The 25,321-nt window shown below is 38.7% G+C and overlaps 1 protein-coding gene across 1 annotated transcript in view; it reads left to right on the plus strand.

Moving 5' to 3' along the window:
• Nucleotides 1–1,689: 1,689 nt before the first annotated feature.
• Nucleotides 1,690–25,321, plus strand: part of RHAG (Rh associated glycoprotein) — a 29,947-nt gene continuing 6,315 nt past the window's right edge. The window contains exons 1-6 of the mRNA XM_002714380.5: nt 1,690–1,866; nt 16,464–16,647; nt 18,904–19,054; nt 22,176–22,323; nt 22,586–22,752; nt 24,401–24,538. Of these exons, the coding sequence (XP_002714426.1) occupies nt 1,710–1,866; nt 16,464–16,647; nt 18,904–19,054; nt 22,176–22,323; nt 22,586–22,752; nt 24,401–24,538 (945 nt within the window). The 5' untranslated portion in view covers nt 1,690–1,709. The remainder of the gene's footprint in view (nt 1,867–16,463; nt 16,648–18,903; nt 19,055–22,175; nt 22,324–22,585; nt 22,753–24,400; nt 24,539–25,321) is intronic.

The following is a 25,321-nucleotide window of genomic DNA, read 5'->3' on the forward strand; positions in this document are numbered from 1 at the left end:
GGCCCAAGGATTTGGGCCATCTTCCACTGCTTTTCCAGGCCATAGCAGAAAGCTGGATCAGAAGAGGGCATCCGGGACTAGAACCCAGCACCCATATGGGATGCCGGCACCTCAGGCCAGGGCTTTAACCTGCTGCACCACAGTGCTGGCCCCATAATAAAAATTTTTTAGAAGAGAAAACAACAAGTTCAATAAGAGATAATTTGAGTTGAGAACCTGCTTTAAAATGAGAGGTCAAAGATGTCTTTGCTAAGTTTGTGGCATTTTACCTAAAAAGCTAAAGATTGTGTGTATGGGATTGAAGGAGAGAGTGTGTAAGAACAGTGATGTAATTAGAGAAAAAAAACTTCTGTGAGGAGCTGAACAAGAAAAATATTTCTTTTTCCAAGTTGTACATGACGCAGTTTACCTCATTTAAAAAGACTTTCATTTAGAAAAAGAGCAGCAAATGAGAAATTCTGGAAGTGAACAGAGTGAATGTCAAATCCTGCAACAACCCCCATTATTTTGGATGGATGTAAACTTCTCATTATTTTGAGGGATTTCTGTGCTTATAGTGTCACAGAGAAAAAAAGATACAATAGGTCTGGAGTTATTTCATACTTTATCACTTTGTTAAATGGCTTAAAACCACATTTATTTATGTTAAAGTTTAGATGTTCTTGCAGGGCATAATTTCTTTCTTAGTTTTCAAAAGCTTGCATGTAGTTTAATAACATAAATGTCTTGCATTTATAATTTGATGACAATCTCATGGATACTCTTTAGGTTACTGCAAAAGTGTGGGGTGTACACATGTATTCCTATAGTCAGGTATGTGAATTCCGTCCTATTGTGTCATGCATTAGGAATGCTAGTAGTAGACATTTTCAAATTATTTAAATTGTACATTTATTTATAAGTTCTGATTTCATGTTCTCTGAGTAAAAGCATACAAAAAAGATTAAAAAAAAAACCTTGTTGCTTTTTTTTAATCATTTGTTATGATATAGACTTCAGCCAAGCCTTTACTTGCACCTCTCTCTTCCATATTTTGCATAGAATATGTTGGAAATGCTACTTAATGAAAGGAATTTTTTAATTCAAAAGCAGACCTGTTCCACCTTGAGACCAGTTCCAGCTGAGGATAGCACAAGTATCTGTGTCACTGCAATCCACATGGAATTCTGGGGTCATCATTCACTTTTCAATACTCTTCCAATAGATGAATAATTGCTGGAGATCTAGTGGTCAACATACGGACTACAATGAACAATATTGCATTGTACACTTGTAATTTACTAACCAGCTAAATCTTAAATCTTCTCATGATACACATATATACACACACATACACACAATGGCTTAGCAGTGTAGAACTAATGGATATGTTAATTAGTTTTATTGTGGTGATAATGTCACAAAATTTATGTATATGGCCAGTTAAATAGCATCCTAGACATTTGTACAACCAACTGATCATTTGACTTTTCCCACTCTATATCGTATGTTCTTCAAACCAGCTTTTGGGAACACCAGTTAGTTTACAGTGCATAATGTTTTCCAAAGGGTGGGGAGCTTTACGCAGTTTTGCCCATTTTTTTTTCTTGTGATGTCATTGGGGTGCCTTACACATGCAGCTTGATTCCACACACAGAGCCATCCCCTGTCCTTATCAACACCTCACAGCCTGTGAACCTCTCAGTGTGCCTCTGCCCTTGGTCACAAACATGAGGTTCAAATTCCCTCTCATGGCCATAGGCCTGGAGGTGGCCATGATTGTTTTATTTTCATTATTTGTTCAGTACGAAACAGATCACAATACTACCTCACATATCAACAACACTATGGCAGCAGACATGGATGGATTCCTGAAATTATATCCTTGTGAGTAGGCAATTTACTTTTTATTAGGCAATTTGTGGTTCTTTGTTTTCTCATAATGTGAAATCTTTGAATATTGTAAGCTCTTGAACTCTTTGTAGAAGTATGATAAGCATCTTTATTTCTGCTATGCTTTTGTTTGCTAATCTACATGATTAAGGTGTTTTGATGGAAGCTGCATCTATTAAAATATCAGGAAAAGAAGGTGAAAATTTAAAAATTGGCTGTTTGCATGTTTCCTCTCTGCAGCTAAATGATTTTTTTCTCTTGATCCCTAGTTCTGCACAGAATACAAATTTCACACCTTCCCCTAACCCAAAGAAAGTGGCTAAGGGGAACTTAAAAGTAAGAGAGGTGATCTGGATTTTATGTGGGGACCATAAAATATATAAAAAGGTGTATTTAGAATAGTGTAGAACTTAATGAAGTTTCAATTGAAAAGCGTGTACTCAGGATTTTATAACATTCTGAAAAGAAAGCAATTTATTCCTTTGAGATGGAAAAAACTTGTGAACATTTACCTAACACATTTGAAAAGCAGCATCCTTCCCTCAGAATAGTGACCAGGAAAAGGAGGAGTTTAGTTTCAAATTTAGGAAGATAGACTATGAAATAGTTAACACGATAATGCTAACTAACACTTTCTTATTATGAACCAGACGTATTCATTACCTCATTAATCCAGGAGGAATATGGTAGTGATCCCTGTTAGACAGGTTGCTTAACTCTTTAACGAAGATAATCTTATTTTTTTAATTTAATAATTTGACACCTATTTTTCCATTCCTATATTTTTTTAGGGAATTAATGCAATGAGAAGTATTTTTATGGTGAAATTATGGCCTAGAGCTGCTACCTGACAGCAAAAATAAAAAGCTGGAGACTAAGGGCAAAGTTATGATCATAAATCTAATACTTGTATTCCAATCTACTTTTCTTTATACTGCATAGATATCCAAGAGGGTTCTTCATTAAATATGTTTTATACTTTGTATATTAAAGAACAATACAACAGAACAGAATTCCATTCAACTCTGTATGCTTGTGTACATTTTATTGATTCATCCATTTGTTCCAATAAAATATTTTATTAAGTACCAAGCATGTGCTAAAGCAAATGTATTTAAAGATAAAAAAATACAGTTATTTTATTAAAAGATTCCATTGTCTGATTCACATATATACAAAGAGATGCAATAAATTTAAGAAATAAAATGCCACTGTGAATGGGATTTCTTTCTTGATTTCTCTTTTGGTGAATTCATCATTTGCGTATAAAAAGCTATTGGGTTTTGTATGTTGATTTTGTAACTTGCAACTTTCCTGTATTGGATTATCAGGTCTAACAAATTTTTGGTGGCATGTTCGAGTTTTCCATGGACAACATCATAACTTGCAAACATGGCTTTTTTGATGTCCTCCTTCCCAATGCTGATGCCCTTTATTTCTTTCTCTTCCCTGATTGTTCTTGTTGATACTTTCCGGTGAATGAGACTGGTGAAAGTCGACACCATTGTCTTGTTCCAGATCTGAGGGAAAATGCTTTCAGTTTTTCCCCATTCAGTATAATATTGGCTGATGGCTTGTCATATCTAGGCTTTATAATTTTGAGTTATGTTCCTTATATGCCTAATTTGTGGAGTTTTAATCAAGATGTGATATTAAATTTTATGAAATGCTTTCTCTGCATCTATTGAGATGACCATGTGGTTTTTGTTCTTCATTTTGTTGATGTAATTTATGATATTTATTGATTTGCCAATGTGGAGCCACCCTTGTATCTCTGAGATAAATCTCACTTATAGTGATGTATGACATTTTTGATGTAGAAAACCATGATCTAAGATTAATTTTTAATTTTAATAAAATAATATTAAGATGTTAAGAGCTTGATAATGTGCATAATTTGTGCTGAACTTTCTTAGTTCCAGTGTCAAAAGCTCAGGTATAGCCTCAATTCAGAATGTGGAATAAAAACTAAGTTGCAAGGGAGTTACTAAACATGTTCATTTCTTAATAGTCTACCAATAGATGAAGAATTGGTACAAATTACATTTGTAATTTACTAAAAGGATAAATATTAAATCTCCAAACCATTCATATGCACACACAAACACACACACACCCACACACACACAAATGGGGTGGTTATGTAGAAGTAATGGACACAATTAGCTTCATTGTGGTGATAAATTCACGATATATGCATATGAAAATACCAAATCATAGACTTTACGTATACATAATTATGTATTAATGGTATTTCAATAAAGCTATTTGAAAATAGACTAACAAGGAAATCATTCTTGTCACTTATTTTTTATTTATTAAGAAAATATTTATTAAGCTTGTAATTCTAGTCCAGCGATCTTCAAGCTTTATGCTCTAGACAGAGAATAAGGCAGACAAAATGAGCAGAGTCCATGTCGTTATGATCTTTGTATCATATTTGGGGAAAATATACTATATACAGAAGATATACTATATACAAAGAGGTATGTGTGTGTATGTACATTCAGACAATAATAAAATGTCATGGTTACCCATGAGGTAAGATTGGGTAAGCATATGCATCTAGACAAGCATTACTGTCCTTTTAGTCATTCTCAATCAAAGCTATTTGAGAGAACTCATCAGTTATTTAAGGCATAAGTTGAATGTCATTAATTAACTTTTCTTGTATGTATCTAAAACAGTACTTAAACAAGCAAAGTTGGGGGGGTACATATAAATATGAGATGGTAACAGCAGACCACAATGTGAAATTTTACATGAAAACTCATCTTCATTCATTCAAAATGCTGTTCATAATCCAGTGTGTATACAAACAAAAAAACTTCTTTTTTAAACATTTTATTGGAAGACGTTATACATACCAGGAAACCCACATAAGTTTATAGAAAATGAGTTTTTGATCCTCTGATCACACTCATAACTAAAATCCAAATTAAGAACGCATTACTAGCTCCCAAAGAGTGCTCACTATTCCTCCCCTCCCCAATTCTTCTTTATTAACATGGGAAAAAGGCGTATGTTATCATTAACATAGGATGACTCACTGAAGCAGTATTTATATCTATATGAAGAATAAGATAACATTCATGAAATTATTATATTCTCTTTATTTACATTAACTACAAAAATAAGAGCAAATGTGTGTTATTTGTCTCTCTGTGTCTGGCTTACTTCATTCAGCATATTGGTTTCCAGTTGCATCTTTTTTGTTGCAAACATCAGGATTTCATTCTTTCGTTGGGTGCCATCTAGGTTGGTTTCATATCTTAGCTATTGTGAATTCAGCTGCTATAAACATGAGGGTGCAGGTAATTCTTTCATGTGCTGATTTCATTCCTAAGGACGTGTTCTCAGGAGTGGGAGAGCTGGCTCTTGTGATGGATCTAGTTTTAGTTTTCTGAAGCATCTCCATAGGGTTTTCCATAATGGTTGTATCAATTTACATTCCCACCAGCAGTGTATTGGAGTTCCTCTTTCTCCACATCCTCACCAGCATTTATTTTTTTGATTTTTGGATCACATTGAATCTGTAAATTGCTTTGTGTAGTATGAACATTTTGGTGATATTAATTCTTCCAATCCATGAACATGGAAGATGTTTTTTTCTATTTTTTGTGTGTCCCTCTATTTCTTCCATTAATGTTTTATAATTTTCAGTGTAGAGATTTTTTGAATATTTGGTTAAATATATTAAATTTAAAGGTATATATATAATAAATATAAATTTAAAGGTATTTAAATTTTTGTAGCTATTGTGAATTGAACTGGTCTTCTAAGTTGTTTCTCAGCCAGAGCATTGCTGCTACATAAGAATGTAATTGATTTTTGTGTTAACTTTGTATTCTGAAACTTTGCTGAACTCTCTTATGAATGCTAATAGTCTCTTAGAGGCATGGTTTTTTCCCCTGTATAAATAATTGTGTCGTCTGCAAGCAGGGATAATTTTATTTCTTCCTTTCCAGTTTGCATCCCTTTTATTTATTTTTCTTGCCTATTGACTAGGGCTAAAAGTTCCAGAATTATATTGAGTAATTGTGGTCAGAGTGGAAATCCTTGTCTGGTTCCAGATCTTAGTGGAAATGCTTCCTGCTTTTCCCTGTTCAATATGATGCTGGCAGTCAATTTGTCATGTATTGCCTTGATTGTGTTGAGGTATGTTCCCTCTATATAAAATTTTTTAAGTTTTTTTTATCATGAATGAATGCTATGTTTTATCAAATGCTTTCTCTGCATCTGTTAAGATAAACCTTTTTAAAAAATTTTATTTGAAAGACAAAGTTACAGAGAGAGAGAGAGAAAGAGAGAGAGAGAGAGGTCTTCCATCTACTCTTTCATTCTTTAAGTGGCTGCAAAGGCCAGGTCTGGGCCAGAGAGCTGGATTGGAAGTGAAGCAGCTAGAACTTGAACCAGCTCCCATATTAGATGCTGGCACTGCAGGCAGAGGCTTTACCTGCTAAGCCACAGCGCCAGCCCCTCAGTCAGTCCTTTAATTTAAGAATTTAACTTCGCCGGCGCCGCGGCTCAATAGGCTAATCCTCCGCCTAGCGGCGCCGGCACACCGGGTTCTAGTCCCGGTTGGGGCGCCGGATTCTGTCCCGGTTGCCCCTCTTCCAGGCCAGCCCTCTGCTGTGGCCAGGGAGTGCAGTGGAGGATGGCCCAGGTGCTTGGGCCCTGCACCCCATGGGAGACCAGGAAAAGCACCTGGCTCCTGGCTCCTGCCATCGGATCAGCGCGGTGCGCCGGCCGCGGCGGCCATTGGAGGGTGAACCAACGGCAAAAGGAAGACCTTTCTCTCTGTGTCTCTCTCTCACTGTCCACTCTGCCTGTCAAAAATAAAAAAAAAAAAAAAAAAAAGAATTTAACTCATATACGTTCAAAGTTATTATTGATAAGTAATGACTTAGTCTTTTCCCATAAAAATTCCTTTTTTTTTTTTTGCAGTCTACTTTGTTTTTTTACTAGGGGATTTTTTTTACCTTCACATTCTTTCTTGATGCTGATTGTCTTTCTCTATTACTGTGTGTCATGCATCCTAAATTACCATTTGTAAGGCTGGCTAGGCTATAACAAATTCTTTCAATTTTTGCTTGTCTTAGGAAGTCTTTATTTCACTTTTATTTAGGAATGAGAGATTTTCTGGGTAAAGTATTCTGGGTTTGAAGTTTTTTTATTTTTGTTTTGTTCTGTTTTGTTTTTTAGAACTTGGACTACATCTCTTCAATCCCTAGTGGCCTATCAGATTTCTGTTGAGAAATATGCTGGGGAGTTCCTTTAAAGGCAATCCGGCTTTTCTCTATTTTGCATATTTTAGGATATTCTCTTTAAATTTTACTTTTGAAAGTTTGACTATAATGTGTTGTGGTGAGGGTCTTTTCTGAACATGCCTATTTGAGGTTCAGTGTGATTCTTGTATGTGACTTACTGAATATTTTATTTCTAATATTTCTCTCTGGTTTTCCTTCAGTATCTCTCTCTTTGAAAATTTCTCATAAATTTCATGCACTGATTTGCTGATTTCATCCTACTGTTTCTCTGTGTTTTTGAATATCCTTAATCATTCTTTTTAGTTCTTTTTCAGATATTTTGTCAGTCTCCCCTTTTTCACAGTCCAATATTACTGCATTATTGTGTTCCTTTTGGGGGTTATATTGTCTTCCTTGCTTATGTTTCTTGTGTTCTTACATTAATCTTTGTGCATCTGGGAGATCTATTGTTTCTATATATTCTGGAATATGTTTTATTGATTTATTGAAAGCTTCATTTTGGATATCTGCCTCTGGGTTTTTATGCAGTGTCTAAGGCTTACACTTGAGTTCCAGGGGTGTGTGCTGGGTTGGATCGGGGAGTTCTGGCAACAGTTTGTATGTGGGGCAAGAGTTCAGAGTGACACCCAAGAGGGACAAGGTGGTGCACCTACGGCTACATTCAGTGAGTGAACAGGATGTTGGGGCTGAGTATTGTGTTCAGGATCTCAGTCCTTCTATATAGTCTATATGCCAGAGTGAACCAGCTGATTCAGATCCCAGAGCTAACTCACAGCACCAGTGGACCTCCTCCATCTATGTATGGGCACCATCCTAAGCATCAGCCCACCCTGCAGTATGTCCTTCAATTCCTCTGCAAGATCTATCCCCAGTATAGGGAGCACTGCGACTCTGCAGTCAGACTGGGCAGGTGCATGGGAAACAGACACAGTGTCAACCCTCCCAGCTCTGTGGCCTTTGTCACAGGCCACAGTCACAGAGTACAGGGTGTCCACTCTCCATCCTGCAAGCTGCCTTGTCCCCAGCAGCCTCTAGCAGAGGCAGAACTGTCTACTGTTCTCCAACTCAGGCCAAAGTTCAGCTGGGTCTCCATCATAGTAAACTGAGTCTGGTGCTTTAGTGGGGGGGGGGGGGGGGGTGGGGGGCAACAAGGCCTCCCTTCACGGAGCAGAGTAGTCATTTAGACCCACACCAGCTCCCCAGGCTGGATTAGTACCATGGAATTCTCCCCAGTCAAACCGCATGGAGATGGAGGCTGCAGCATCAACCTCTCAGCTTAGCGTAGAGTGATGGACCTTTCCAAGACTTTTACATTTTGTTAGAAATTCTACAAATGGCTAGTCTTTAACACCTAGTGGACATTTTAAAAATATGCTGAAATATTTTAGCATTGTGTTACACTGAAGTCCTTTAGTCTGTCTTGTACTTTGAATGAATCATTCAGCCTGCTTGATTTTAGAATAGTGTGTATTGCTTGTTTGAAAAATATTAACCCATTGAGTTATATCAATTTTACAAATGTTGACACATTTCAGTATACAATTTCCAAAAAGAGAATATGTGTTAATATCACCAACTATCTTACCAAGAAAACCTTGAGGAATATCAGGAAATTAATAAGCATGTAGTGGCAAACACAACTTCTCTGAAATTCTAATGTTTTCAAAGCTAAAATTGTATAATGACAGCAAATGCTGTTAGTCCTTTTAACTATGATGGCAATTCAGCTTCAGTTTTTAAAAAAATATGAGCCAGGGGCAGCGCCATAGCTCACTTGGTTAATCTTCCGCCTGGGCACCAGCATCCCACATGGGCACCAAGTTCTAGTCCCAGTTGCTCCTCTTCCAGTCCAGCTCTCTGCTGTGGCCCGGGAGTGCAGTGGAGGATGGCCCAAGTGCTTGGGTCTTGCACCCACATGGGAGACCAGGAGGAAGCACCTGGCTCCTGGCTTCGGATTGGCATAGCTCTAGTAGTGGCGGCCATTTGCGGGGGGTGAACCAACGGAAGGAAGACCTTTCTCTCTGTCTCTCTCTCTCACTAACTCTATCTGCCGAATAAAAAAAAAAAAAAAAAAAAAAAGTGAGCCAAATACCCAGGTCTGAAAAACTACATATCTGTCTCTCAAGTAACAATGGAATTCGATAAAAAATGTGCTGGTTGAGTTCACCCCTCAGTCACAGAAGTGATTGTTTTCCAAGATACCACCACATTTCAGTAGTGCTTTCTGTGTATTTGCATTTTATCATTCTAATTCATAGAAAGTATTAAAACACATGTATGAAAAGCTCAATAGTTAACAAAATTAATAATTTTTACTTCATCTAAAAAGTCTTAAATTAATCTTTTTTCCTGCTGTATTGAAGACTATCTTGACTACTATGACAGTTTGATGCTCCTGTTCTCATTCATGCTACAGCAACAGTGGTTTCATACAGCATTGCTTTCCACCATTTGTGTAAATATCAATATAGTGAAGAAAGAAAAATTACATCTTAGAATTATCATGCAAATAGTTATCACCTCTCAGATTCCTGAAAGTAAGTCCCAAACACCGATATGTCTTTGGATCACACTGGACATCACCAAAGATACAGGGAATCTAAGAATCTACACAGCACTAGAAACTGCTTTGAGAACTTTTATGGTTCAATGATTTATTTTTAAATTTTGTATTTAAGAATTTGCTCCTGTATACATTCAATTCACTTTTTTTTGCTACGACATTCAGCAAATCTTGATGATTATAGGTAAAGAATAACTGGTATGTACAATGTGAACAATTCCTAGGAAACCATTTGCCACTATTCTGTTACTTGGAATTGCTGTGATGCCTGAATTAATATACTGTCTATAATATATAACCTAACAATAAGAGACTAGGACCCAGAAGAGTTCATGTGCTGCTTTGAATTGAGTAGTTCTACCTTCTTAAAAGGCCTGGAAGCAATGGGCACAGCTAGGATCTGATTCTCAGTTTCTAAACAACATTCCTTAATTACGGGCTCCTTGGAGAAACTATAGATTCCAAATGAGGGCAAAGAAAGGACAGGGTAAGCCAAATGCTTAAATACTAATAGGGTCCTGACAAAAATAACACACATTCTGCCTGAAGAGACACCAACTAGCCAAATCAGGAAGAAAGTATGAAAAATACTAACAATTTGGTGTTATTAGAAATTGAAAGAAAGAAAAAGGATTCAATGAACTCAGAAATATTTCATAAAATTGAGAAATGGAAGAGGGGAAATCTTCTTAGAGAAAAATGCCAACAGATTAATATAAAATAAGTAATAGATATAGAAAACTATATATTGAAATGATCAATGTAATAATTTATTCTGGCAAGGTTCATCAATGAATGATAAATCCATTGGATATAAAGTTATTGGAGAACATAGTATTCACATGATCTGGAAGAATTATCCCTAAGGTTTTTTCTTACTTAGAGAGTAAAAGATGCATTTGTAATGGAGTGATCTGATAGCACTATCTAATCCAAGTGATCAAACTCACTGTTAACAGTGTTAGGAAAAACAAACTAGGTGCCTCTATGTGTGATCCAGTGGGAGGCCCACCATGCTACTTACATGTTATTCTTACCAAAAACATATAATATTATTTTAATCATGGTAAAAACAAATAAATTCAAATTATAAGGCATTTTACATAAAAAGTGGAGCAACAACAATAAAAGGCATGTAGAAAAATTGCCCTACATTAAAGGAGTCTGAAGACACATAGCAAAGGAAACATTTGAAGCTTGGCAGTTTGAGGCTGTTGGAGCATTTAGAAAATAATTATATATTAAATAAACATTTATTACTGTTCCATTTCTTGGCTTTGATGATGAAATTGTGGTTGTTCAGAATATCCTTTTTTTAAAAGATTTTAATTATTCATTTGAAAGACTGAGCTACAGAGAGGCAGAGGCAGAGAGAGAGAGAGGTCTTCCATCCGCTGGTTCACTCCGCAGATGGCTGCAATGGTCGGAGCTGTGCCAATCCAAAGCCAGGAGTCAGGAGCTTCTTCTGGGTCTCCCACAAGGGTGCAGGAGCCCAAGGACTTGGGCCATCTTCTACTGCTTTCCCAGGCCATAGCAGAGAGCTGGATCAGAGGTTGAGCAGCTGGGAATCAAACCAGCGCTCATATGGGAAGCCAGCGCTGCAGGAGGCAGCTTTACCCGTTATGCCACAGCACTGACCCCTAGAATATCCTTTACATAGGCAATTCATGCTAAAGTGTTTTTAAGCAAACTATCACCTCATTTTCAAGTGGTTTAAAAGAATATGCATTATATATATATCAATATACATAAATATATATATATATTTTTTTTTTTTGACAGGCAGAGTGGACAGTGAGAGAGAGAGACAGAGAGAAAGGTCTTCCTTTTGCCGTTGGTTCACCCTCCAAAAGCCGCGGCTGGTGCGCTGCGGCCTGCACACCGTGCTGATCCGATGGCAGGAGCCAGGTGCTTCTCCTGGTCTCCCATGGGGTGCAGGGCCCAAGCACTTGGGCCATCCTCCACTGCACTCCCTGGCCACAGCAGAGAGCTGGCCTGGAAGAGGGGCAACCGGGACAGAATCCGGCGTCCCAACCGGGACTAGAACCCGGTGTGCCGGCGCCGCAAGGCAGAGGATTAGCCTAGTGAGCCGCAGCGCCAGTCTATATACATAAATATATTAATCATACAGGAGAGAGAAAATCAATATGAAAAATATTAATAGCTGATAAAGCTAGATAAATAGTATATACGTGTTTATTGATCAAACTTTTCTGAATATTTGAAATACCTGAAAATAAAATATTTGGATAGAGGTGGGATGACATTAGCCTATAAATATTTTTCTTTTAAAAAAATGAATTCAGGGGTCAGTGCTGTGGCACAGTGGGTAAAGTTGCCACCTTCAGTGCTAGCATCCCATATGGGTGCCAATTCGAGTACCTGCTGCTCCACTTCCCATCCTGCTCTCTACTTTGGCCTGGGAAAGCAGTAAAAGATGTCCCAAGTCCTTGAGCCCCTGCATCCACGTGGGAGACTGGGAAGAAGCTCCTGGCTCCTGGCTTCAGATCGGCGCAGCTCCGGCCGTTCCAGCCAATTGGAGAGTGAACCAGAGGATGGAAGACCTCTCTCTCTCTCGCTCTCCCTCTCCTCTCTCTGTAACTCTGATTTTAAAATAAATAAATAAATCTTTAAAAAAAGAGTTCATAGTACAACCCTGCAGTTTCAAAATCTACAACCTTAGTAAATTTACTTCACCAGCACTGAACCATTATAAAACAGCATCTCTAATCAGAAACTAAGCTTTAAAGTCATATTCACTAGTTGGTCTAGAAACACTTTTTTTTTTTTTTTTTCAGAAAAGCCCTGTAGTTATAATTACAATAATTCTCAGTAGCCCTCACCTGTGATCCACTTATTCGTAAATAACTGAGGCATTCCCTGGACGGCTGCAGGTGCCGGATTTTCTCCAAGGGTCTAACAAGAACAAGTAGGCAGACTTGCATTCACTTTCTCCTGATAGTGTCTAACTGATAGTGCTCCATCCCCAGGCTACTTGAATAAATAATAAAGGAGCACACAGAGAAACAAAACAGATAAAATCAAATAAAAAGGTTATATACAATGTGAGAGCTATGTTCACAGGGTTGATTCTTGAATGCTATCTAGAAGTTTTCCAGGTAAAAAGAGTTGCCAGCTGTAGAATGAAGAGGACATTCTGGGTTGATGTCATACATGGAAAACAGAGGATAAGGAGACTTTTGGTTCATTTTGTTTGTTTTGGGTAGTAAAGTGTTAGAATAAAATGGTTACATTTTAAACATGTTGACCTATCAGGGCTTATAAGATATTCTGTTGGAAGATAAATGTGGAAGCAAAATATAGCAAAAATAACAAAATAAAGCAAACCTCTTTGTACTAAGGAAGAAATGATGAGAGTGAGGATGATGATAGTGGTGGTGACTGGTGATGGTGGTGATAGCGATGATGATCATTGTCACATTGCACTTTCCAAAATAGCACAAACTTCACATTATGATAGAAGTTATAATTATAATGCTACTTAATTTGTTCCAAGCCTGTGCTAACTAACTTTGCACTCATTTTCTAATCCTCAAAACTATCTGTATTATGCAAGTGAAGAAAAACACCTATGATAAAGTAGGAGTTGAGAAACAGGAAGTACTTTGCCTAAAGTCAATTGTTTAATATAGGAAAGAGCCTATTCAGATTCCTACCCTAGTTGTCTGCATCCAAAACCCATTTGTTAACCACTACATTGTAGAGGAACACTGCTCATCAGGTAGGAATTCAGATATCTACCTACTGGTCTCTAACACATTGTCAAAATATTTTTTGATTTCCACTAGCATCAGTCAACCTATGAAAGGCAAGAACATACTCTTTGTGGGATCGTTTACTCAGTGAAAGCAATAAGGGGAGTAAACTTAGATACCTGTATTAGGAAACTTGAGCAATTGCTGCCACAACCAAAAATGTCTCCAGACATTGTCAAATGTATTCTGGGAACTAAAATAGTGTCCTGTTGAGAAACACTGACCCAGACAAATCTTGATGATCCTTAAAATACGTTGAAAGACTTCCCTAAAGTGCAAACCCCTCAAGAAATCCTGTTTTCCATTAAAATGTAGATATTTTGTTGCTTTAATGGCAGAGTCTTGCACCAAAAACTGAAATTCTTGGTCTTCTTCATGATCTCCACCCAGAACCCGAATCAGGATGAGAGAAAGCTCATACTTCTAACTGTGTGTAAATCTATTAATCCATACCTTTCACGCAAAATGTGAACTCCCTTTAGCAACTTAAATAATAGATGAAGTTCTTAGGCCCCCTTGTGGCAAAAATCAGTAATAAAAATTAGAGCAAAAGGAAAACAAAAAAATGGAGTAGTTAATAGAATATTCCTCCCTCTTATAAAATGTTTCATTTTCCATCAAAAGAAAGAAGGGATGGATTCCATGAAATACTTGCTACTGGTGTTTGACATTACAGGACTAAATCAAGGAATTTTTAAAACTAGCTGGTTAGGGCATACTTTAAAATCAGTAGATTGCAGGGGGAACAAGAGTAGTCTAAGAAAAAAAGGAGATTGTTTAGTAAAATAGTTTTACATAATGAAATAAAAAGTGAATTTCATAAAACTAGACTGATTTTTTTTAATTAGAGCTTTGTAACTACGAACAACTCACTTAATTTATATAGCCTTAGATTCTGAAGTTAAAAGCAAGATCAAAATAAAATGAATTAACCATTTTGTAGACTGGAAAACCATTCAACATAATACAAATATTCTTGAAAAGAGGAAAAAGATTGAGTTTCACGGAGGTTTAGTAAAATTATAGTTAATAATAATCATCCATCCATATTCCCTAAATTCTCCTTCAACTTGGTCTATTGTAAAAATCAAATATTTATGTGTAAAAATTAAATGATAGTAAAAGAATTTGTAAGGAAAATTAAGTATATATTGTCATCTATATTTCAAAAGCCGAAAAGGAAACAAGTTGATGTTTGCTGATGGTTGCCATCAGCAGATTTGACACCAGTTCTGGGATATTTAGGTATGAAATGAAGATGCATATCCATTTGCACTACTTTACCACAATAAAGACTGTGCAGCATTCTCTCTGAGATGTCTCTCAGAGCTGCTAACAAGGGACACTTCTCAGATACTCCTTTCCATTGTTGCCTTCCTCATACTGCCTTTCCTGGGAGTGGCTCAAGTGAAAAATAAAATGTCCAAAAGTCTCAGCACATAGAAAGGGTCAAAAGAATGAATGATACTACAACATGTGATTGAATCATGTAGAACTTGTTTAATTTGCTCATGTTCTTTACTCTTATATTTCCTGCACTCAGACAAGAACAAGACCAGTTTCTAGTCCACCAAAGGACCTTCTGAATCATTCTATTTTGCCAACTTTTTCTATTTCAGGATTAATCAGAAATACTTCAGGGTAACTCCCTGTACCTCTATGGGGCCCTTTCCAAATGCAGGTTGCCTTTGGAAGCTAGCATCTTAATTCACCTCTGCATGCAGTTACTACCACATATTAGCACATCAGATTTAATTAACAATGTTTGAAAAAAAATGTAGTATGCCAGCACCGCGGCTCACTAGGCCAATCCTCCGCCTTGCGGTGCCAGCACACCAGGTTCTAGTCCCGGTCAGGGCACCGGATTCTGTCCCGGTTGCCCCTCTTCCAGGCCAGCTCTCTGCTGTGGCCAGGGAGTGCAGTGGAGGATGGCCCAAGTCCTTGGGCCCTGCACCCCACGGAAGACCAGGATAAGTACCTGACTCCTGCCATCAGATCAGCGTGGTGCACCGGCTGCTGCGCGCTGGCTGCAGCAGCCATTGGAGGGTGAACCAACGGCAAAAAGGAAGACCTTTCTCTCTGTCTCTCTCTCTCACTGTCTACTCTGCCTGTCAAAAAAAAATGTAGTATGTAAGTTATATCAGGGGAAGTCAGGAAAGTTCTGAGTAGCATATTCTGAAGCGCAGGCAGAAGGTGGTACAGGTTGGGTTCCCCAGGAAACAGACTTTGAGATAATCATGTTTCTTTAGTGCTTCATGGTTTATAAAATGCTACCAAAGTCATTATCCCATTTGACTAAAATAATGATCTGGTAAGATTTGTGGGACTAGAGCTATTGTACACATTTGACAATATGACATGAGGACTCTAGTGTTAAGTATTTTCATTCATATATCAAACATTCCTTGCTCTTCTAGGTGTAGTCCGTAATGTCAAGATCAGGGGAGCCAAGGGTGAATATGTCTTAAATCCTTCAATCAAGAAACTCACAACCTAATGCAGGAGATGAACATTTCATTGGTTATTTAACTATTACAGGGTAATGCACCCTAAATAAATGCTAATATAATGTGACAAATGATAAAGCCAAAGTATGTATACAGAGAGCTGTATAAATGACAAGAGAAAATATTAATTTTCCTTGAGAGCTTTGGGAAAATCTGCAAAAGGATGTTACACGTGCATTATTCTCCACAAAGCTTTCTTTGGGTGGAAAATAATGAAAAATTCTTCAGGAAGAGGATAAAAGTTACACTGATACATGATAGTGCACATTTTCCTAAGGCTCAAATATTGAATAGGTCTCATGGATGGTAAGTAGCCAAGCTTGTGATAGAATCAGCCTTTTGCCTACAAGTTAATGCTTCCCTTGTGAAATGTTTCGTACAAAAGAGATAGCATTAAATAAATGGGATAGCCTATGGTGTAACACATTCTTCAGGTTCTCCTAATGCAGTTACCTTTTCCTCTGCTCTTTTCCAGTATTCCAAGATGTACATATTATGATATTTGTTGGTATTGGCTTTCTCATGACCTTCCTGAAGAAATACGGCTTCAGCAGTGTGGGTATCAACCTATTAATTGCTGCTCTGGGCCTCCAATGGGGCACTATCGCACAGGGGATGCTACACAGCCATGGAAAGAAATTTCAGATTGGAATCAAAAAGTGAGCATCCTTGCTGTCATCTGAATATTTTTATCCCCAGCTCCCCCTAAAATTCATATGGTGAAATCTTAACCACCAAGGTACATTAGCAGGTGAGACCTCTGGGTGGTGATTAAATCCTTCAGGAATGGGGGATTTAATCCTCTGCTGCACCAGACCACATTCATGCTGAAATTGTTCTCATTCGACTGTAACGATATGAGATCTTCTTTCACACAGTTAATATTCCTTCCATCTGAGCTCCAAGGTGCAAAAGAATCTAAGAGATATTTTTAAGATCATTTTTAAAAATGGAAATGTATTCTTGTTATGCGGCAGGAAACAATCACTCTAGAGAACTTATCAATTGACAAAACTAAAGTGAAGGAAAGGTAAATTAAAATTTTTAAAAATGTCTGGCACCGCGGCTCACTAGGCTAATCCTCCGGCTTGTGACACCGGCACACCGGGTTCTAGTCCCGGTTGGGACGCCGGATTCTGTCCTGGTTGCCCCTCTTCCAGGCCAGCTCTCTGCTGTGGCCAGGGAGTGCAGAGGAGGATGGCCCAAGTGCTTGGACCCTGCACCCCATGGGAGACCAGGATAAGTACCTGGCTCCTGCCATTGGATCAGCGCGGTGCGCCGGCCATAGCACGGCAGCCATTGGAGGGTGAACCAACGGCAAAGGAAGACCTTTCTCTCTCTCTCTCTCTCTCTCTCTCTCACTGTCCACTCTGCCTGTCAAAAAAAATTTTTTTAAAATGGTAAAGCACTTTAAGGACATTTATAGGGACCAGCAGTATGACGTAGTGGGTAAAGCCACTGCCTTGCAGTGCCAGTATCCCATATGGATGCTGGTTTGAGTCCCGGCTGCTCAACTTACAATCCAGCTCTCTGCTATGGCCTGAGAAAGCAGTAGAAGATGGCCCAAGTGATTGTGTCCCTGTACCTGTGTGGGAGACCTGGAGGAAGCTCCTGGCTCCTGGCTTCGGATTGCCACAGCTCCAGCCGTTGCAGCCATCTGTGGAGTAAATTAGCGGAGGAAAGACATTTCTCTCTCTCCCCGCCCCCCCCCCCCCCGCCTCTGACTTCCAAATAAATAAAGAAATCATTAAAAAATAACCTTTATAACAGAGGCCTTAGAGAGAGTTGTCTCCCCTTATACCGTGTGAGAGTGTAGCCAAAAGGCACCATTTGTGAACCAGGAGGTGGGCCCTCACCGGACACCAAATCTGTTAACATCTTATGCAGGAAACCCCAGCCTCCTAAGCTGTGAGGAAAAGAATTTTGCTGTTTCTAAGCTACCCAGTTAATGGCATTGTAATATCAGCCCAAAGACAGTAATGTCTGTCCACTGTGTTTTCAGATAAATCATGTCTCTACTTACTGCTTTGTCATTTGGACTCTGAACTAGCTGGCAATTTTTCACCCAAGGATCCCAATCAGTTCCTTCCCCTGCTGCGCTGGATTCCACATCAATGTTGTAACCTCTCTGGTTTGACTTAAAGATATGAGAAATCCTCCTTCATAAAATTAATATTCCTTCAATCTCAGCTATAAGGAACAAAAATGAATATCATTTTTAAAATGTAAAAGTGTTGGGGTCTGCATTAGAGCATAGCAGGTTAAGCCTCCTACTGAGATTCCGGCATCCCAGTTGGGCACCGTTTTGAGTACTGGTTGCTCCACTTCTTATCCAGCTCCCTACTAATGCACCTGGATAAGCAGCAGAGTATGTCTCAAGTTCTTGGGCCTTTGCACACAAATGGGAGACCAAGATGAAGCTCCAGGCTCCTGGTTTCAGTCTGGCCCAGCCCCAGCTGTTGTGGCCATTTGGGGAGTGACCTAGAAGATGGAAGATTGATCTCCCAATATCTCTCTCTCTCTCTCTCTCCTCTCTCTCTCTTGCTTTTGCTTTCGCTCTCACTCTCTCTTCTTCTTCCTCCTCCTCTCAGTAATTCTGCTTTTCAAATAAATAAAAAATAAATCTTAAAAAATAAACAATCACTATAGGACATGTATCAATCAACAAAACTAAAGAGAAGAATGGGTAAGTTAAAATTTCTACAAATGTTAAAGCAACTTAAGAATATATAGTCCAAAGGAGAAAGAAGGAGTAATGAAGTGAGAGAGGATGAGTAAGTCTGGGAGGAGAACCTGATGGGGCCTGGTTGGAGAAGGGCTTACACTCCGGATAAATTGATGCTGTCATTCATCACCTTACAACTCAGTTTTATTTTTGTTGTGATTATTTTTGGTTTATTCTTTATTCCTTTCAGCATGATAAATGCAGACTTCAGTACAGCCACAGTCCTGATTTCTTTTGGAGCCGTTCTGGGAAAAACAAGTCCAATCCAAATGCTGATCATGACAATTATAGAAATTTCTTTCTTTGCTGGCAATGAATATCTGGTTGGTGAGATATTCAAGGTAAGAATTAGAGGATTCATCCTTGCCTAGCTTTGTGTACCCATTCTGGTCACAATGCATAATATGTGCCTACTTGAAACATGGGTAAATCTTGGTAAGAGTAGTAACACAGCCAATAGTAATCATAGCTATATAGTAATCATAGTTTAATTGTTCGTAGAATGCCTATTTTATTTTTTCTTTAAAGATTTATTTATTTAATTGAAAGAGTTACACAGAGAGAGGAGAGGAAGAGAGAGAGAGAGAGAGGTCTTCCATCCACTGGTTCACTCCCCAATTGGCCACAACAGCTGGAACTGTGCCGACTCAAAGCCAGGAGCCAGGAGCTTCTTCCAGGTCTCCCATGTGGGTGCAGGGGCCCAAGGACTTGGGCCATTTTCTACTGTTTTCCCCGGCCATAGCAGAGAGCTGGATGGAAAGTGGAACAACTGGGTTTCGAACCAGTGCCCATATGGGATGCCAGCATTGCAGGTGGGAGCTTTACCCACTAGGCTACAGCATCAGCCCCAGAATGCCTATTTTAAACAAGGGATTTTACAAACATTATTTCATTTCAGCTTTGCAGAAACACTGTAAGGTAGTTATTGCTGTTACCATTTATACACAATGAAACTGATGATCATAGATGCCAAATGACTTGCCAGAATCTGGATTTAAGCCCAGATTTCTCTAACTCCACAACACTTTTAATATAATATATTGTCTATTAATGATAATTTCAATTTATATCCCAATCACTAAGTAAATAGACATATATAAAGTCTTAGATAGCTTTTGTTAAGGTCAAGGTAAAATTTTTTTCCTTCTATGAATATTGCATTGGTTCTCTCATGGATAATAAACAATATTTCTGGGAACTCTAGTGTTTTGTTATTTTGTTTATAATTCTATTGAGTAATTTAACAGCAAATATTTTTAACAACTTTCTAGATGTGGGTGTCAGTGACTAGCAAAATAGTCCTTACCTTTACAGAGCTTACAAACCTGTGGTAGAGAAAGAAATTAGACAAATAATTGTATAAGCAATCTTGTACCTAAAAACACAAATATATACTCACTTAAATATTTTTAGAAAACTGCAATGTGTGCAATGAAAAATAAGTGCATGGAGTGCCTATGTGAAACATACCTAATTTATATTTTAAAATCATGAAGGGGGTCTCTGAGGATATAATAGATAAGCTGGCCCTGAAGGGCATGTGGGATTTCTCAAGTAACCAAAGGGGAGAGAGTATGTTAAGTCAATGTAACATCAAGTTCACTGATAATGAGGAACTAAAGGAAAGCCTTTAGCTGAAGCAAGATGAAAGAAGTTTACCAGTACAAAATGAAGCCATCAAGGAAAACAGTCTTGACCAAGAAACCCTATAGACTATGTGTGTCAGCTGCTCCAGAGTGAGAAACAGGGAAAAGATTTTGCATAAAATATGATAGCATTGAAAGAGATTTGGACGCAGTATTTGTAAAGTCCAAACCTGATCAGTTGCCACCTCCCACTCTCTTGAAACCATGTAGGGAAGCCAGGCAAGGTTTCATAGTTGCAAAGGGCCTAGGTGCTGCTGAGAGGCTAATGGCTGCCGGAGAGTCAGATGTGCTGGAAGGATAACCAAGTGTGGGCCTTCAAGGGGACTGGGTCTGTGGATGACTACTCAAAGACAGAGAAGCAAAAAGAAGGTCCTTTTTTAGTTTAATTGGTGACAATTTGATCATTTTGAATAAAGTATCATTTTTCTATATTAATAAGTACAGAGAAATTCTCAGGGTTGGGCACACTAAACATTTCCTCAGAGCCAGAAACAGAAAACAGGATCAAATTTACCATGTCCTAAAGAGGAACCTAAAGCATATTTTCTCCAATGAATCTTGGGCCTCAGCTACATGTTATCATGTAGAAGAGTGAAAAAATAGGGGGCAAATGCTAGCCTTTTGAAGCTTCAAGCATTTGAGGAGCAATTTAGTGAGTTTAAAGTACAATGTCCAGGGAACAGTGCTGTGGCATAGCAGGTAAAGCCACCGCCTGCAGTGCTGGCATCCCATTTGGGTGTCGGTTCAAGTCCTGGCTGCTTCACTTCCGATCCAGCTCTCTGCTGTGGCCTTGGAAAGCAGTAGAAGATGGCCCAAGTCCTTGGGCCCCTGCACCCACATGGGAGACCCAGAAGAAGCCCCTGGCTCCTGGCTCCTGGCTTCGGATCAGTGCAGCTCCAGCTATTGCGACCATCTGGGGAGTGAACCAGCCGATGGAAGACTTCTCTTTCTCTCCTCCTCTCCTTCCCTCCCTATGTAACTCTGACTTTCAAGTAAATAAATAAATCTTTAAAAAAAAAAAAAAGGTGCAATGTCCAGCAAACATAAATCATCTTTGTTTTGCATCAAGTGCAACACACAGTATTTCACTGAGACTCTATTTCCTGGAGAAATAACACAGAATACATTAAATGCCCACTAAGGATCTAGTTCTTTGGAATCTAAGTGTCACCACAACTCTATTAGATTATAATAGTTCCTGATTTTACAGAACCCTGAAAGTAAGTGTTTGGTAATTTTTCTAAAGTTGCATTGTAAGTAAGTGCCTGAGCAACTAGTGAAAGTCATTTCTGTGTAGCCCCCAAATCTGTATTTTTTTTCTATTTTTTAAAGATTATTTTATTATTTAAAAGGCAGAGTTATAGAGAGAGAAGGAGAGACAGACAGAGAGAGATCTTCCATCTGCTAATTCATCCTACAAATGATAACAGCCAGAGCTAGGCGAGGCTGAAGCCAGGGGCCTGGGCTTCCATCTGGGTCTTTCCTTTGGGAGGCAGGGAGGGAAGCATGGAGGCAATCTTTTGCTCATTAGCAGGGATCTGGATCAGAAATGGAGCCGCTATGACCAGAACCAGCACCCATATTGGATGCTTATCTTGCAGGCCATGGCTTAACCCACTATTGCCACAGTGGCAGCCCCAGTTTTTTTTTTTTTTTTTTTTTTCTATTTAACGGCCTTGTTTTAATCCACTTCTTCTTCTCTCCATTTTTTTTTAACTTGTCTAACCAATGAAGCAGTTCTTTCACCAACTTTCCTCCTGGAATGAGTAAATTCACTTTCACCTCTATTTATATGAATGACCCTTTTCCCCCACAGGCCTCTGATATTGGAGCATCAATGACAATCCACACCTTTGGAGCCTACTTTGGCCTGGCTGTAGCAGGCGTCTTGTATCGATCTGGCTTGAGAAGGGGGCATGACAATGAAGAGTCTGTGTATCACTCAGACTTGTTTGCAATGATTGGTGAGTGCAGACGGACTTGCCTGACCCTGTCTCTTTGGGCAAGCATAGGAGAAGGTCAACATCAACGCAGACATGAAAATACTCAACAAGAAACAACCTTTGGATGTTGCTTTCTTCATACTGGCTCATTGCTCCTCTTTTCTCCTAACTATTAAGTAATTAAGCCTAAATGTAGAAACACATTCATTCCCCATAGGAAACTCTGTTCCCTGGACTGTCTTTACTATTCAGAACTAACATCCTTTCTTGTGGTTTGCTGCAGGGACTCTTTTTCTGTGGATGTGTTGGCCCAGCTTTAATTCAGCCATTGCTGAGACTGGAGACAAACAGTACATGGCTATTGTAAACACATACTTCTCTCTTGCTGCCTGTGTGGTTACAACTTACGCGTTCTCCAGCCTTGTCCAGCACCGAGGCAAACTCGACATGGTAAGTGTCATATTAATTCCCATGTAAATTTCACTTAATGATACTGAAAGTTGCTTGGATAAATAGATAATTTCTGCATCACTGCTGAACTACTTGGAACAAGTCACAAACCATACACTTTGGAAATATTTCAAAAGCAATAACAATTCATTCATCAAATGTGCACTCTGGGAGGGAAAAAGTGTTCTAAAAGAATTTCGTCTAGTAGCATATACAGTTGTGGAAAAAATCAAAGCCATGAAATATATTTCATGATATAGCTAACTGTTCCTAAGTTTCCCTACTTATTTGTCAGCAAGTAGAAAAAGAATATGATGGTACACACTGATGCTGTTTTTCCAACTGCAACTTTTCCTTTCAAATAAAGAACTAAATGTAATGTGGGATCCAGCATAAGCTTCTGGAAAAGAAAAAGCACACTATTAGGAATACTGGTGAAACCCCAATGAGGCTTTTTATAGTGATATATAATTCCCTCATTCTATCGTTATGCAAGGTGTTAACATTGGGAGATGCTGGAAATGGAAAGTGTATTTTTGCAAACCTTATATATCTAAAATTAATCTAAAATATTTTAAATCCAAGTTGATCTCTTGAGTCTCTTGTTTTTGAACTAAAGAAATGGCAAATCAGTCACTCTACTTTTTTAACTTGAGAGAGGGAAATTATTATAATTTAATTTTAAAGCATGACTAGGGGAATATATTCCAATTCTCTAAATGTTTAGCAAGTGATTCATGATAGCCACGCACATGTTTCAAGAACTGCATCAGTGGGGCTGGTGTTCTGCTGAAGTTGATAAGGCTGCCACTTCCTATGTGGGCACCACTTTGTGTCGCGGCTGCTCCACTTCCAATCCAGCAATCTGCTAATGGGCTGAGAAAGCAGCGAAAGACGGCCCAAGTGCTTGGGACCTTGCCCCCTATGTGGGAACCCAGATGAAGCTCCTGGCTCCCTGCTTTGGTCTGGCCCAGCCCTAGCTATTGTGGTCATTTGGAGAGTGAACCAGTGGATGGAAGATAGCTTTATGTCTCTCCTCTCTCTCTAACTCTTCCAAATGAGTAAATAAATATTAGAAAAAAAGAATTCCATCAAGAAGCAAAACACAGGACTGACACTGTGGTGCAGCCAGTTAAGCCTGGCCTATGATGCCGGCATCCCATATGGGCACTAGTTCAACTTCCAACTCCTCCACTTCAGTCCAGCTCCCTGCTAGTATGCCTGGGAAAGCAGTGGAAAATAGTTCAAGTTCTTGGGCCCCTGCCCACATGAGTGAGACCCGGAGGAAGCTCCTGGCTCCTGGAATTGCAGCCTTTTGGGAAGTGAACGAGTAGATGGAATATTCTCTCTCTCTCTCTCTCTCTCTCTCTCCCTTTCTCTCTCTCTCTGTGTGTGTTTGTGTGTGCATGTCTCTCCTCTTTCTCTCTGAAACTTTACCTTTCAAATAAATAAGCAAATCTTTTTTATAAAGAAGCAGAACACTGGTAGAATATTTACTCTATAAACTCCCTCCCTGCCTCTACAACTTGTTTTGATTTTCTCTCATTACTGTATAAGATGCCATGAGTCTACTAAAGTCTAGAATCCTGCAGTATTCTGAACTCTGCCTCATTCACTCACTTCATTCATGTTGCTACCTTCCACACAGGTGCACATTCAGAATGCAACCCTCGCAGGAGGAGTCGCTGTGGGTACCTGTGCAGACATGACGATCCACCCATATGGTTCTATGGTCATTGGAAGCATTGCAGGAATTGTTTCTGTGTTTGGATACAAGTTCCTGACTGTGAGTACAACAGATGTTCTAAGTCATACTCTAATCTGCACCACTATCTTCTCACATTCCTCCAGCAGAAAAAATCTATAAAGTTTTCCTCCAAAAATACCTTTCCTATTTGGAGGTCATTTGCTTTCCCTTCAGAAATACTACTCACATTTCAAGGTCCAGTGTTCTATTCTTTCTAGACTTCTATATGACAGAAGAGAAGCTGATAAAGCTATTTATAATTTAGCATGAATAGGAAGTTAAGTACTTCTGCATTACTCTCTCTTTGGGACAGTTACACTGATGTTTTTGTCATTGTTGATTGTTGCTCATTTTGTAAAGTTAAAGGCTCTGTGGTCTTTTAAGGATTTAGAATGTCATCAGAAGATAAGAAAGAGTGGGACTTGAAGTCATTCACTTTCGAACTCCTCCACTAAGAACCAAAATAGGTAGTTGTGCCCAGCAGTGCAATCAAAATATTTGACTAAAACCAAATATCAGATGTGGAAGGAGAACTTGGCTGCAAACAGAATTTCTTTTTCTAGGAGGGAGAGAAAACAGGGAGATGTAAACTCAGAAGACACAAATAGCAGATATGATAGATATGAATAGGTCTAGAGATGTAATGCATAACATGAAGGCTACAAATTTTTAAAAAAGGAGTGTATATAAGATCCACATTCAATGAGTAGATGTTAGCTTTTTTAAAGGCATAAAAATACTCATACCTTTAAAAATTGAATAATTATGTGAAATGATGGAGATGTTCATTTGCATCAATATAGTATCTGTTTTACTATCTAT

The sequence above is a fragment of the Oryctolagus cuniculus genome, chromosome 5, assembly GCF_964237555.1.
Source record: "Oryctolagus cuniculus chromosome 5, mOryCun1.1, whole genome shotgun sequence".
NCBI lineage: Eukaryota > Metazoa > Chordata > Mammalia > Lagomorpha > Leporidae > Oryctolagus > Oryctolagus cuniculus.